The sequence below is a fragment of the Zingiber officinale genome, chromosome 2A (genome assembly GCF_018446385.1).
Source record: "Zingiber officinale cultivar Zhangliang chromosome 2A, Zo_v1.1, whole genome shotgun sequence".
In the NCBI taxonomy this organism is placed as follows: Eukaryota; Viridiplantae; Streptophyta; class Magnoliopsida; order Zingiberales; family Zingiberaceae; genus Zingiber; species Zingiber officinale.
In genome coordinates, this window is record NC_055988.1 from 142,950,754 (window position 1) to 142,967,490 (window position 16,737).

The following is a 16,737-nucleotide window of genomic DNA, read 5'->3' on the forward strand; positions in this document are numbered from 1 at the left end:
GGTCTGCGCATTAGCATCCTCAGCATGCTTGGGAGGGTCCTCGGTCAAGAATCGAGATAGATTGAGCATGGTCGAGTAGAAAAGCATCTTCTGCTGCCACCTCTTGAAGTTTAGTCTACTGAACTTCTCTATCTTTTCCCCATGCTTGATTGACATAATTCTAATCGGGGCAGAGAGGGTCTTTATGTGTTGAGTCTGTTGCACCTCAACACTTTGTTCTATGGTCATCTCAATAGAATCGAGTCTGTTTTAAGATTGTTGGACAAACAATCCATCGGAGATTCTAGGGGAATTAGCCGAATTTAAATACACAAAATTAAATTCAACTTATTTGTTGAAATGACCTGAGATGATAATCTCAGGCTGCTAACAGGGACTGATTTCTGCCAAGTATTGAGTGTAGACTGATCAAGCAGACAGAGGCCGAGCGGGTAGACTGGCCTAGTAGGCAGTATAGTCGATCGAGCTGTGTAGAAGATCAGACAGAGCTGACCGAGTGGTAGATCAGTCGAGCGAGCAGAGTGGTTGAACAGAGAGTTTGACTAGGCAAAGCGGTCGATCAAGTAAAGTAGAGTAGTCGACCGAGTGGTTTAGCCGAGCGACCTGAGAAGCTGAGTAGTCTAAGAGGCCGAGCGAATGTGAGTCCGAGTTGTCGAGCGAGTGCGCCGCTGAGCGAGCGAGCAACCAAGGGAGTTTTCAGCCGACTAGACAAAAAACCAAGCGTCTGGGCGAGCATGCGGTCGGATGAGCGAAGTAGACAAGTGGCAGGTCGGGCAAAGCAGTAGAGCGACCGAACGAGTGAACGACCAGACGGCCATGTAGCCGAGCAGAGGACTAGGGCGAGCGAATGAGCGAATGGGCGGTCGGGCAGGCAGAGAAGCTGAGATGCCAAGCGGGCGACCAAGTGAGCGAGTGGTTGGCCGGGCAGAGAGGTTGAGCGGGCGAATGGACCAAGGACTGCGATGGTCACAGTTTCCTTGTAACAGATTCGCCCCACCTCCGGTTGTGCTTTAAGGTTTACTTGGGTCGTCTGTTTCTCAGGATACAATGGTTAACAATGATTCCCACCAAGCACTAGTGGTTACGGTGAACTGAGTGGTACCCGACTGCTATCATGGGCACTCTGTCGAGCAAGAGTTGCACGACAGAGGAGGAAGAGAACGGAGGTGGCATCCCTTACCAGCATTGAATGGCGAGTAATGGTCATTCAATACCTAGGGATTAATGATAGTCGACGACCATCAATGTCCGACCATTACTATCCGGAAGATTACGAAAACAATGGTTAATGCTTCTGTTACCTTCTTGAGCAGTAAAAAGAATCCATGTGGTAAAATATTAGTTGTTCTACTTGGGCAAATTTTGCCCCAACCGATGTGGCATTTGACGTGTGTAGGTCATGCTCGCAAACGAGTTAGCATAAATCAGTGCAATCTGGGCCTTGGATTTACATCCCTCTGTGTACCCATGCTTGAGAGAGAGCCTCTCCCCATGCATTTATTCACATCATCAATGCATGGAATCAATATAAATTAACTAATATGCCTTGAAACTCTCAATGTGGGACTAAAGTCCCATTCACAATGGAGAGTTCTTTCCTCTCCCACCACTTCTCTATTCACATATATCCAACAAAAATTTGTGATTGTCAATACATCTAAATAAAAGTTAAACTTAATGTTTATCAGAGATGCGAAATGGTAGAGGTATCTAACTCGCTCTTGCTAAAAAATAATAAAATCCTTCATTTTGATTGGACACAATATGGACGAATGCATTAACATTTAAACTTAAGCAAGCAAGGAGTATAATAGCACCAACCATATCAGCATGACAATGTTAGGAGTGGTTTCTCTTATGCAATCTCAATGAGCGAGAGAATCACAAAGAGGGGGGAGTTAGAAAAGGAGAAGAGGGGAAACTTGAAAATAAAACTAACATTTTTATTTTACATTGATGGATAAAATAAAAAATTTCTAATTCATATTCTTTTTTATCAGAGGAGGAGGAGAAAGCGTCACCGACACAAGAGAAATATAACGAGAGAATGCTATGTTGAGAAATATTGAAGAGGAATAGATTAGATCTTATAAAATAACTTGCATAATTAAAAATAAATTTAAAATGTTAAAAAAAAACCCTTATGACTATATCTGTTGAACCATAATTAGATCTTGAAATCCGAAGTTTGAATTAAAGAATGAGATCATGTAAATCTTTTATCATGTGGACCTTATTTTTTCCACTCTATTAAAAAAATATACATAATGGTCCCAATTTTTAGAGAATGTTATCATGCAAATCTTTTATCATATATGTTCTATTTTTTTTCCATTCTCTTAAAAAATATATTCATAAGAATATATTTAATATATTAAAAATAATGAGTCCTAATAAAAATTAGGGTCCTAGGTATAGACCTTAATGGCATATGCCTAAAGCTGCTAACTATGGATGGAAACGAATCAAGCTGGCTCACGAACTTTTCAAGCCAGTTTGAATAATATTTGATTTGTGTTCGAAATTATTAAATTCAAGTTGAACTCGAACATGTTTGACAATTTTTCGAGTCAAATTCAAATCTATAATATTTTTTCTATAATATTTTGTTCGAGTGTTTACGAGCTACTTGTGAGCTTTTATTTAATTTTATTATATATTTTTTATTTATTGTTTTAAAATTAGCATCACTGTGGTTCTAGTTTTTTAAATGTAATACCAATGTAGTGCTGATTTGAATAATTCGAATCGAATTTGAATTTAAGACATTTTGAACTAAAGTTTGATTTTGCTAGAATCAAAGTTTAAATAATTGGAATTGAATTCAAGCTCAAATTTCATTTTTAATTGACCTAGAGCTAAAATTATTTATATTTTCAGACTTCGAATTAAATTCGAATACCATATATACTTTAGAGCTCAAATTTGAATATTAATATTTTCATACTATTTTATTTGATTTGTTTACACTCCTAGTGCTAACTAAAGATGTTAATGGTTAATGAAGTAAATCGAGAATGAAAGATGAAAATAGATCGATATATACGAATGTGTTAGATTATAACAAAAGGTAATTACACCTCTTAGAACCCGTTCCTAGATTATGTGAAGGGGAATAAATCACGAGGTCAGTTTATAACTGATCGCCAAGTTATATAGGGGGTGGGAGGGTTTTTTTTTCTTGAAGGTATGTATCTATCGGAAATTACTTCTTTACCCCATTGTAATAAGTCGATCACCCTCTAACTAATTGAACATCCCGTGAAAACGTATACAAATATGTTAGAAAAAAAATGATTAACCAGGTTGGGTAACGTCGAGCCTGGGTGACCGACCCGGCCCCACGAAAGTTTCCCACCAGCTAACTGGGTAAATCAGGAAGCGCTCGCAGTGGGCAGCTAAGAGCCTAGCATCCTTTAGTTGTGTGCCATATTCGAAGAAAAAATTCATACAAATTCGCTTAGGGCTCGAGCCGTAGGTGTCTGAGTGACAACCTGGATGCTCTGCCGCTGCACTATAGCCCCGGGGGCAAAACTAAGGTAGTGTAAACTTTTTATAGTGACTGGGTCCACCGCTTCGCGACCCCATACCCCAGAAATCCCCGAAGAGATTTTTTGGAGAGTCTCAGTACTACTTGGTTGATAAGAGTGTCCCACCGCCGGAGCGGCGACCTCAGTCAACAGGCCCCAAATTGGAGACTTTTAATTGATAAGAGTCTGCGCAAGTGGGGGCTCGAACCTGACACCTCAGTCAATGGGTAACACCGTCATAACCAAAGTACTCCTAGTTCAGTTGTTAAAACTAAGGTAGGATAAACTTTTTATAATGACTGGGACACCGCTTCGCGACCCTATATCCCAAAAACCCTCAAAGGAATTTTTTGAGAAGCCTCAGTACCACTTGGTTGATAAGAGAGTCCCACCGCCGAAGCGGTGACTTCAGTCAACAGATTCCAAATTAGAGACTTTTAATTGATAAAAACATACGTAGATGAGGGCTCGAACTTGATACCTCAGTCAATGGGTATACAAATATGTTACAGCAATGATGAAAAGGAGCATTGGAATGAAATGATGCATATGTGTAGCATATTGAATTCATAAGAACTACATTCACACAAGTGATTGAGTTTTTTTTTTAAAAAAAAAACTAGTAGGTGAAATTATTTTGAGCAATTAGTCTTGATGATAAAAATTAATCAATAATAATTTTGTTTTATTTTTACTTAATTTATTTTGCCATGTTATTTAAACTATTATGGTGATGCTAAACAACGAAACTAAACAAAACTAAACTAAACGAGCTTCGCCCGGCGCACTTTAACCGAGTCCCGTGTGGCTTACGATAGTACCTCCGATGGTCCACAAATACGATGAACCCTAGTGCCTTTTCGTGTTTCTGATTCCTCTCCTCTTTCTCGATCAAAACCTATTTCGAGCTCAATGTCCAAGGCGTGGGGCGGCGTCGGCGCATGGGCGCTCGACGCCGAGCAAGCAGAGGCCGAGGAGCGCGAGCGGATGGCCGCGGATATGCCTCCACCCAACTCACTCCTCGCCGGCGAGTCCGCACAGAGCTTCCCCAGCCTTAAGGAGGCGGCTACCTCCTCCAAGCAGAAGAAAAAAAAGGGCGTCACAATCCCCCTCGCGCAGTTCAACGCCGGCAGCTTAGGCGCTGGCACGGGCGGGCGTCGAGACGCCTTCGAGCCGAAGGGTCTCACCCCTTCCGAGATGAGCCAACTCCCTACTGGCCCGAGGGAGCGATCCCAGGAGGAGCTAGAACAGGGCCGCTTCGGCGGCGGGTTCCGAGGGTATGGTGGTGGAGGTGGCGTCCGTGGGGGTTTTCCCAACCGTAGGTCTGACGAGGCGGATGGTTCGTGGGGCGGCGACGGAGGTGGAAGGAGGGGCTACGGTGGGTTCAATGAGGATCAGCGGAGGGGGCCTAATAGGGCTTCGGATTTTGACCAGCCGTCTAGGGCTGACGAGGTCGACAACTGGGGTTCAGGAAAGAAAGCATTTGCTCCTCAACTGACCGAGGGCGGGAGGCGGGATTCGTATAGCTTCGTGGGCGGTGGCAGTTCATCTAGGGCTGATGAAGTAGATAACTGGGCTTCCGCAAAGAAGACACCAGCATCTAATTACCCTAGCTCTGGATCTAGGTATGGGGATTCTCGTACCTTTTCTGATTCTGATCGATGGGGTAGGGATAGAGAAGGATCAATACCGAACGATCAGAGAAGACAAAAGATTATTTTAGATCCGCCAAAGAGGGATGTTGCTGCGTCGAGTGAGCCTCCAAGAACACGACCAAGTCCGTTTGGGGCTGCGCGTCCGAGAGAGGAGATTTTAGCAGAGAAAGGCCTGGACTGGAAGAGGTTGGACTCTGATATTGAGATTAAGAAGACCAGCAGGCCTACTAGTTCACATTCAAGCAGACCTTCTAGTGCACAATCAAACAAGGCGGGAAGTCCACGATCACAATCAGTATCTGCTGCAGCAGAAGTGACAGTGAAGTCTAGACCAAAGACGAATCCTTTTGGGGATGCAAAGCCACGAGAGATTCTCTTGGATGAGAAAGGTATAGATTGGAGGAAAATCGACAAGGATCTGGAACACCGCAGTGTGGAAAGGTTTGGACTCATTTTTTCGTTTAACTCGTTCCTCACTCTAAGTAGAATTTGTGACTATTGACTCTTTTTTGTTTATTTTTTTTTCCACTATTTGTGTGACATGACTTTATTACTTTTTTTTTAGCCATTTGGTTTCATCAATCTAATTGAAAATAGCTTCCGGAGTTAATCGCGTAGCAGCATCGAGATGTGTTTTTTTATGTTTATATTGCTCGTATTTTCCACCTCTGTTTTTGTGGGATTCCTATGATTTGACAATACAAATATAACTTGAATGGCCTTGCGCACTGTTCCTGACTTAAAAAAAAAAACTCACTATACTTAATTTTCCGACATATGTTACGTATGTCACTGTGCTTATTAAATTGTCCTAGCAGAGCACTGTGTTAGGCTTCGCGTTTTTGCTTTAGATGACAAATGCTTCGAAACAATTCCTACTCCCTTACTTTTTTGGTTGTCATTTAGCTCAAAACTCTGAACTTCTGAATTTAGTAATTGCACTCGTTGTCTTTATTTCTATTCGGAACTTTGAAACTTAAAGAAAAAGAGGAGAAAACGATCAACACAACTTGGAAATAAACAATTATTGGATTCTTTCACAGTCATCTTTTCTTATCTTTACACTCATTATTTAAAGGCTAACTACAAGGATGCAAATGAAGATAATTAAATAGTTAATGTTGGATCACTTTTCAACTTGATCCAACCATCTTGCTTCATTGTAATCTGCTACTTTGCTTTAGATGAGACTCTAATATCTAACAATTACATTAAATCTGTATCTGCTTGTATTCTAATCCATGCAGCTGGTAGTAGCTCCCTTTATTGAGAGGAGATTTATAATATATATATATATATAAAGTAAGTGGTATTTAGGTTTTCCTATGAACACATAATGCATGTTTGCTATGCCTGCACTAGTATAAATTCTTTTTTAAGAAACAATCATTTAACCATGGGTGCCCTATGTATTTGACGTTGGCTATTTTATTCCTTCATTGAATTCTATGCAAAGAATATGATGTTATAGTACTTGGACAAAGGCTTCTTGCATTATTGATGGGTTATCTTATTGCTTTATTACAAAATATGGTTCAAGACCGGCTTAGACACTTCTAATGCTAAATTGTCTCATTCTTTTTAGAACTGAACAATATTAAACTTGATTCAGCCTAAAACACAATTAAAGAGACAAGCTTCGAAAGTGATACAATATGACCCAAATGTATAAATGAGTTGACACAAATTTATTTTATAAAGAATTCATTTTTAAAAATTAATAACTTTTATATTCTATAAGTCAATTATTTAAAGAGTTAAGTTAATCTTATATCTCATTACATTATTTTTTTTAAAAAATAAATTATTTTGATATTATCTCATATAGTTTTTATTGACTGAATGACACGATCCCTTTATGACATGATTAAGATGACATGAATTGTCATCCCTAATCCTTTCCAATTGTGCTTGAGATTAACATGAGAGGTTTCTTCAAGAGATATAATGTTATTTTATGAAAATATATAAAAAAACTATTCTAACCACTTCATAGAGGGTGATGTTATTGATTTTGAGTAATTCAAACTAAATTTGACCTCAAAATATTAAAATAGTATATTGTTTCCCATTAATTAAGGGAATGTCCTATTGAAGAAGTATTCTGTATATGTGAAAAGTTGCATATAACCTTTCGCATCGACAATGAAACACTTGGATGTCTTAGACTTAGTTGTTTGAGGCATGTGGCGCCCAAAAGTGCATAGGTGTTCTAGGGCCTGAAGCGCTAGGTGCAAGATGAGGCACATGCCTTACTGAAGTAGATACTTTGGGTATAAATTTTTACAATTCATATATATATATATATATATAGGGAATTTCTACCAAAATATTTCACTAACAAAATTCAAATATTTCACAAACTATTAAACAATAATGTAAATATAAAATTCACTAGCATTCAAATATTGAAATAGTTTATCTTCATAATCAAAATCAAACTTCAAATTAAAGAAAAATCAAAATCAGTGGAATGAAAATTCTAAACTAACTTGCAATTCGAATTTGTGAGGAATGAAAAAACAACATCATTAGAATGTAAATTCTGAACTAATTTACAATTTGATTGAGAGAAACAAAATAAAACTGATAAGAAAACTTATAACTTAAATCCGAGGAAAAAAACATGAAACAAAAGGAGAAAAGCAAGAAAGTGCAGTCAAATCTAGAAGACCGATGTTGATGTTGTAGGTGAGAGAAGAGTTCACATTGGAGAAGGGAGTGGAGGGGATGGGAGGTTAATTTTGATTTTTTTAGGTGAGAGGAAGAGTCATGCAAGAGAAAATCAGTGAAATAAGTTTGCAATGGACAAAGGGAGGTTGATGTTCATTTTCTAGGGGAGAGGAAGAGTTAAGCAAGAAAAATGTATTGTATTAATGCAACATAATTAATTTAAAGGGTATTTAAAGGTATGAGTTAGACTTTTAAATAAGATATTAAAACTTCAATAAAGTAAGGAAAATCATGCCTTAAACACGACTTAACCTCTCAAAAGGCGTGCGTTTAAGCATGCTTCATGCACTGCACTCGGGCCACTACCCCAGCGCAAATGGCATGCCTGGGCATAGCCAGACGCGTGCTATTTTCTCTTGGATTATTCTTGAGGCACTTTAGAATTTTCAGTACTACCTCTAAATGATCATGACACAGGGCCTTAGGAAATTGATTGGTAACACAGATTGTGAATGGTATATTTGGTTCTGTAACTGTGAGGTATAATGTGTTGCCTCTGTAGATGATAAGAATAATATGCTTTTTTAGATGGAGAGGTTAAATGAAATACTAAGTGATTAGAGATATTTTTGATCCTAAACTATGCTCTAGGGGATCACATTAGATTATATATATACTTTCAATTTGCATACTAGATTACTCTCCTCTTGAGTAACATACCTTGGATATTGCTCCAATGACACTTCTTTCATGAGGTTAGTATGGAGGATGACATTCTCATCAATCAGTGAAGGAGCCATGCAAATATAATGCAAATGAGGTCTATATCTGGTTGACCATAGCTTACTTCACTTGCATGTGAAATTGCCTCTAAAATGGCCTTAGCAATGGAATGTGTAATCATAAAGGTAGAATAGAATTATTTGAGTTTCGGTAGCATTGTGTAGAATTACATGTTAGAATTATACAATTCACATTTCGTATTATATGATATGATATGATTTAAATATAATCGATATGATTCTTTTATATAAATCAGAAGTGAAAGGAATCGTGATGATTTAATCCAATTTATTATGATTTGATATGAATCTCATTTTATACGGTTATAAACATACGAACAAAATAAATTAAAATTCAAATCTAATCTCTAAGACTTACACATTATATTCATTGACCTAGAAAAAACTTATAATAGAATGAGGGAAATTATGTATATATGAGGATATGTATGAGGATGTAATGACAAGAGTGAATACTCCATGTAGGTTAATTAACATGTTTTCTATAAAGATAGAGTTATATCAAGGATTAGAGTCCATATCTTTTTACATTTGTCATGAATGTACTCATTGAAGACGTTCAAGATACATTACTATGGTGCATGTTGTTTACTAATGTCATTGTTTTGGTCGAAGAGATATGTGAAGGAGCTAATATTAAGCTAAAATCTTGGTGGAAAACACTAGAAGTAAAATATTTTAGGTTTAGTAGAGTAAAAATAAAATATATGGAACCTAAGTTTAGTCATATTAGAATATAGAAGATAATTGTTAAAATAGGAGATGACAAGTTATGTGTAACTGAGAACTTTAAGTCTAGGATTGTTTTTGCAAAATGATGGAGGTGTTAATAGAGTTGTTTTCCTTGAGATACAAGAAGGATGAATTGAAATGAAGAGTGTCAAATGCTCTGTGCGATCATAATGTACGTTGAAATCTTAAACGGAAGGTTAACAAAACAATGATTAGACTTGTTATGTTATATGGAGCTGATGTTGGGGTATGAATTGAGAAGATGAGAGTCATCGAGATACAAGGATAGACAAATAAGAAATAAGAACATCAAAAAGAAAGTCAAGGTTTTGTCTATTGAGAGAAAACTCTAGAGACACATTTAAGATGATATGAACATGTAGAGACTAATAAATGCTCAAGTTAGACGTATGAGACCATGACAAATACACACATCAATCGAGAAAGAGGGAGATAAAAAATGACTTAGTTAGCAACGTGATAAAATTCATTTACACCCTGTTTGGAAATAACTTAAGTCATGGAATTGAATTGAATTCCATTATGAATTGAATTCCATAAGGAATTGAATTCAATTCTCATGTTTGAAATGAATTGCAACTTAAGTTATGGAATTCTTATGTTTTACCATTTTATCCTTCTCTCTTTTTTCTTTTCTTTTTTTTACAAAGAAGAGAGAATGAGGGCACAATGGACATAATATGGAGAATTGAATTCCCTATCTAAATCACACATAAAGATGTGTGATTTCCTTTTGCCTTGTTTGATGGAATTGGAATTGAATCCCATATCAATTTTTAGCTAAAAAATCATTCCAAAGCATGGAATTCAATTCCAATTCTAAAAGGAATTGAATTCCATATCATTCCAAACAGGCTGTTAAATATAGATGAGAATATAACAGGGATTGAGCCCAATAGTGTAGGAGGATCCATATAGCTAATCACACTTAGTAGTATAAATGTTTGGTTGTTGTTATTTAAATCTAACCACTAAGAAATTAAATTAAGCCCCAATATTAGACACATTAAATCTAAATTTATTATAAAAATAAAGAATGAATTTTGTATTTTGTACACTAGAATTATAATGATCATAAGAGTGACTTGTCAAAGTTTACACAGGCAAAATAGGATAAAAATTATCAAGTGGAGATAAAGTGTTTGAGACTGTCAATTTCAACTCAACACCTAACAATAGAGAAGAATAAAATCTCGTCTCATTGATATATAAAATCATAATAAGGATGAAATCAATAGTGACTTAAGGTGTCATGTCTAAGATGTCCTTCATTTCTATCATAAAAGCATTTGACAAGTTATTTTTTTCTCTTTTCATTTCAATTCTTAATGGAGTTAAATAACAAGTTATGCATTGTCATTAATGGAGGATGCAATATTTAACTGACTTGATAATAGAATTATGTAATTAAAGGAAATATTATATTATTTTAAATACTTTTAGATATGAAAGCTATTAAAAATGAAATAAAATTATTTTAGCATATTTTATAATTTTTTATTTGAATCTTATAATTCCTTGTCTAATATGATTCACAGTTTGATAATGTATCAAAATGATTCACGGTATGAATCTTGATTTGAGAACCTAGTGCAGAAGCACATTTTATTGTCATTGTTGGTAAACATACATCCAACCAACATGTTTTCCCAACTAATAAGATTCTCATTTAAGACTTTTAATAAACTAGAGACCATCTTCTCAAGATTAGGAAGACTCTGTTGACCAACACATTTATAAATGTACAGAGGAAGCTTAGAGGGCTCAACCATGAATAGATGAAGGTGGTGCAAATGGTCTACCAATTTGGAGGTTCATACTTGATTTTAATCACTTTCCTTGCTTGTGAATCTTAAATGGAAACAATGTTACCAATATATATATATATGACAATTTAAAATTTTAGTGAGCTTAGTAATTATTAACAAATTCAGAAGGAAATGAAAGTACATTAAGTACAAAGGAACATAGTATATATGGAGCAACAGAAACTTACCAATATCTTTTGCAATACTCATAAGTAAATATGGCAATAGTAAGTGAACGATTAAAGATAGAAAATAAGTGGATGTTATAAGACACGTATTTAGAGGCATTTAAATCAAGGATCAAGTAGAAAACCAGTGGAATGCATCATAAATGCAATATAAGTGCTTGCAAGAGATAAGTCAATCTTGAGTGTAGATATATGTCACAATCTAAAACTATAGAAGACTAGTGTACTCAATTTGAACTAGGATAGTGGAGCTTGATCTAAAGGGCATTGTAACAATGAACCACCTTGAGTGACTATTTTGACTGAGCCATGTGCAGTTTCTAAAGGATATTGTGTCTACTGGTATGATCTCCATGGCTTCTCTAGCGACCTCTGCTGTGACAACTCTCTACATGATGAGTGATTGAAGCAACTTTGTCTACTTGAGGGATCAAATGGTGTTATAGATATAGTAGATGTCCTCAACATCCTCAATTCCTCATATAAATATTTGATAGGGGGAAATTAAGATGCCTGCCAAATGTGAGTCATCACTGGCTCTAGTACTGGACAAACTGTGTGACAACATATAATGGCAAGGAGTTTTTCGAAATGATCCTGTATAACCTCAATATCCTTATATTTGATGCGATTAAGAAGATATTTCTAAGATTAACAACAGTGACTTGGAATCAGCCGATATGTGTGGTTATCTTTGTGTTAGACTGCCACAACTGAAAGAGATTGTTGATTGATTACATAGTAGGCTTGAGAGATATGACCTGTGTACTAATCGTTAGCTTTGTCTAGGTCTCTAATAACAAGATCAGTAGCAACTATGCTTATAAGATTGAGATTAATAGATTAATGGATTACCAGGAGGCAAGCAACTAAGTGTCAATCCACTCCCATGAGGTCTTGCAAGCTTAGGAATTTTGGCTACTTGGGTGGAGAGGTGTGTTCCAGTTGATCTTGGCTCATGAACTAGATTTTGATTGTAGTGATCGTGGAGCATAGCTCTCCGTATTCAACTTTCCCATAGTAATATTTGTGGAGACAAAAAGCTAGGAGCACTAGTAGCGGGAGGAAATTGTGAAGTGGTTGTGGAAAGTCACATTTGGGATTGAAGACATATCTTGATGAAGTCACCAAAACATAAGTGAAGACTACAACTCTTGCAGAAGAAGAATTGATGGATATAATTCTTCATTGTGTATTGAATGAAAACAGGTGTTCTTCATAATGATTGAAAAAATGATGGAATTTGAATAATCAGGAAGGCCTGCAGTCAACTCTGTTTTGCTTAATGATGGTTTGACAAACTTGCTTGCACGGGGCTTGCAAATTGTTTTGTGCAGTGGTTTGTTTACTAGGCATGAAATGGAAATCCTTAAGTCTTGAGGTGATGAGGTGAGGTAGTGCATGCATTAACTATGATACTACTAATTGGAAAGATGTTAAAGAGTTGTCTTTACCTAAGTAGTCCCTCTGTCTATGTCTTTTATTGATTAATATAAAAATACATCTTATAGCTTGTACTGAATAGTATTTACAACTAGGTCCCTAGTATTTACTATTTGGTCCCTAACAATAATGTTAATAACAATGGTTTTGAGGGTATGGTCCATATGCATAGATGGTACTGGCTTTTAATGTCACTAACACCATTTTTATGAATGTTGAAAGGAAAGAAAAGAATGTGAGAGAAAGGAAGGAGCGGTATCATGGAAGGAAGGAAGAGAAAGAAAATATGGTAAAACCTTGATTATTTTTTATTGTGGAAAAGTCCTCTGCCCATTTCACTCCAAGTAATGAATTTTTTCTTGGATTCACTATAAGTGGATCCCTTCTCTCGGAAACCAACAAAATCACCCCAAGTAAACAAGGTCTAACTGTTCTCTTATCTTCCTTACCATAGAGATTCTTGCAGGTTGCCCCTTGAGTCTCCTCCATTCCTTATCCTATTTTAATTTCTCTCTAATCTGGTTTTCAATTATAATCTGTTGCATATTGCTAGTGTTACTGTCTCACTGTTGCCTCTTCCTTAATTTTGTTTCCTTTTGTTCTCACCAACATCTTTGAGATTTGAATATCCTGTACTTCTTTCTACCTCACTTCCCTTGTACTTCTGTTTTTTCTCCCTTTTTCCCCACTAAAATAACTCTTGCATAATTCATTCTTTCTTTGTCCTTTTGTTTTAGAGGGTCGTCAAGAGATAGAATCATAGAATGATTATACTTATCAACTTACTCGTGAATCTGTGTTTTCATTCTGCTTTTATTTTAAGAACATTTCTGTTACATGAATAGAAAGAAATACAATTAGAATTAATAACTTTTAAAGATATACATGCCTTGCTTTGTCTGGACAAGCCATAGACTAGCACGTATGCCTCAGATAATACCGTGCTTCAAGCTTACGTTTGGTTGGATGCTGTGTTGTAGCCTTTCAGGTCTGGCTTGAGTGTGGGTATCGGGTGTTGCTCTTGCATTTATGTTTCTTTTTGATAAGCTTTTTTTGTGAACTGATTCTCAGACCTGAGACTGATGAAGAAAAGGTGCTGAAAGAAGAAATTGATAAGCTGAAGGCATTGACTATAGAAGCTGAGTCAGACATTAATAGTAAGGTTGTAAAACTATCTTCTGAAGAACTTTCTAGGCTCCACGAAGAGATAGCCAACAAGGAAAGAGATCTCGAACTTATAGCATGTCAGTTGAATGACAAGGTTCGGTTTGGCCAAAAGGTCACAGCAAATTCTAGACCAGGATCTGCAGCTGGAAGGAGTGATACATCATCTGCAAGACCACCATCTCGGTCTGGCATGTCTGAAAGTTCTAAGAGTGTTGAGTTTGTTGATGCACCACAGTCAATAAGTGGGACAGAGGATGCTTGGAGAAAACCAATGAACGATAGGCGAGGGCTTCACGTCCGGAGAGATAGAGGCTTCTTTGACAACAGGAATGGGAACAGGTGCATCATATACCCCTTTGATTGTTTTTCTTGCTCTTTTCGATGGTATTATTCATTATCTCTTTGGGAAATCATGCCTTGGTGGCCATTTATGATTCTTGTTTTACCACATTTTGTTATCTTCATGAAATTATCTTCCTTTTCTGTTGTTGATTTAGGTTTTAAAGTATACCTAGTCTTTTAGGGTTTACCATCCAATAAATTTAATTTAAGTTAGTGGTTCCTTTCTTTGGTTAACTTTTAAGTTTTGAGTTGTTGATTTACTTTGAGATTACAAGCATAAAACATGAATACAGAGTTCATTTTTTGAGTTGGCCAATTTTGATGATTTAGTCTTAATTAGTGTTTGTCAATACTAAATCAAATTGGATTAGGACTTGTTTGATTTCCTCAAAATTTGGAAGTAGCTTTAGCAGTAAAAAATTGCAGTTATCAGAATAATTATTTTGCAAATGTATGGTTTATTGTTATCTAAGTTGCAATTTTATATAAAATTAAGCCGGACAAACTGCAAATGTTATTTCATTATCATTCATGTTTATCCCAACTATTTAGGGTTAATTATATGCATCTAATGCCTCCCTTTATTTTTATTGAAAATAATATAACTAGTGATATTCAAATTTGTTATATATATATAATTACGTTGTTTAGCTAACCCCACCTAGTGGGATAAGACTTGGTTGTTGTTGTATTTTTTTATTACGTTGTCTAATGCTTTATTTGATGACTTGTTAGTAATTGCATTTTGTGATTGCCACCTACAAGTGATATTTAAACGATTTTTTAAAAAAATGAAAATGTTGATATGTCATCATAGATATATAGACATGGATAACAGATTATTTGATACCAATCCATTTATTTATATATGGTCAGAAATAGAAAATTATCAAATATTTCAAATAGTTTTGGACCTTTTGGTTAGAGTCAAGTACTATTAGTGCATGATTTTATATTTTTTTATCATACAATATAAAAAAAGATAAAGAATTAGATTATATTTCTTCAACTAGGTTTAAAGATACAAAATCAACATGGTGTTATAACTTTGTAAAATTGATATAGACAAACAAAAAAAAGTTTGCTAATAAGTTGTGTTTATTCTTGTATAAAATTGAATTTCTAGAGCTTGTTGTAGTGAAGTATTGGAATATTTTAGTCATCTTTACAGAAATATTATCGCATTGGTCATCATTACTGCAATTGCAACAAGGTTAGGGTGTTTGTAAGCAACCAATCGAACAACATAGCTGCAATTTCATTAGCACAATTTGCGTTTGCCTGCATTAATTCTTTATGCATTACTTATTCCAAGCACCAAACTTGCCCTTTCTAGGTTTCCTCCCATGTTCTTTGGCTGGTAGACTGATAAAGTAGTTTTCTGCTGCAAATACTCATCCTTTGATTAGCTGTGAAACTTAAATGTTCTTAGAAAACCTCTAGTTAGTGCTGGAGTGCTATTTTGGGCAATCTTTAATTTTAAACTTGTCGATGCAAACTACAATTACTAAAAACAGTTGGCTTTGATATCAAAGAGTATAATTTCACTCCTACAAACTGTGGCGAAGGGTGACCGACCTCTCAAATTATTTAAACAAGTCTTGTTTACTTCTTTATCAGATGAATTACTTTTACAACTTATTTCTTTGTTAAGCTGTCCGGTGATAATTCCTGATCGGTTTTTTACTGTTATATTATTCATTCTTTCTCGGATTGCCTCAAATTGTATCAGAGGAAAAATTTTGTATTTCTGATCGACATTGTTCTTGTTTTATGTTTTTACTTCTTTAATGTTTTTCAGGTCCAGTGCTAGGGAGGGTTGGTGATGTCGATACATTGGCTTCAGACAGTAAAAACCAGCAACGGTGTCAATTTATTAACTCTTCTATCTTGTTTCATTTTTGGTCTGCAGTTGGAGATGAGACTTGAATGGCGGTGGGGACTTTTTCATCGCCTAATTTATTGCTGCATTTGTGCGGTGGAAACTTTTTATTTTTCAATCATGTCTTGGCAAAAACATGGCCTATTTTTACCAACTGTCGAATCTCTTCATCATCATTTTACTTTGTTTCTATAAAACTGCAGCCAGTCCTTATGAACAGAAGTTAAACACTTGTCTTGCATGCTTTCGTGTAACTATGTTTTGTTTTATACATTTGTAGTTAAGATGATGGACGAATTTTAAAAAATAGTTGCATTTGTTAAATGGTTAGCTTGTTTGATGAACTCAATTTGCATAGTTTGGAATGATCACTATGATCATTTTTGTTTAGGCTTTGAGCAGTATAGGCTTTCAATCATCGACTGTAATGCAAATTTTTGTTGGAAAACATCTATTTCTGATAAAACTGTTTCAAATCTATTGCTGCACAAAA

General features: G+C 35.8%; 1 protein-coding gene across 1 annotated transcript; it reads left to right on the plus strand.

Moving 5' to 3' along the window:
• Positions 1-4,346: 4,346 nt before the first annotated feature.
• LOC122042480 (eukaryotic translation initiation factor 4B2-like) lies at positions 4,347-16,568 on the plus strand. Its single transcript, XM_042602626.1, has 3 exons — positions 4,347-5,626; positions 13,925-14,359; positions 16,164-16,568. Exons 1-3 carry the CDS (start codon positions 4,443-4,445, stop codon positions 16,186-16,188), a joined length of 1,644 nt encoding a protein of 547 aa, XP_042458560.1. The 5' UTR covers positions 4,347-4,442; the 3' UTR covers positions 16,189-16,568.
• Positions 16,569-16,737: the final 169 nt, after the last annotated feature.

Bases quoted from the DNA above. Each gene is read 5' to 3' on its own strand.
- LOC122042480 (XM_042602626.1), top strand. From the start codon at position 4,443: ATGTCCAAGGCGTGGGGCGGCGTCGGCGCATGGGCGCTCGACGCCGAG. The intron at 5,627-13,924 runs GTTTGGACTCAT...ACTGATTCTCAG, and splicing joins GAACACCGCAGTGTGGAAAG to ACCTGAGACTGATGAAGAAA. The intron at 14,360-16,163 runs GTGCATCATATA...AATGTTTTTCAG, and splicing joins GACAACAGGAATGGGAACAG to GTCCAGTGCTAGGGAGGGTT.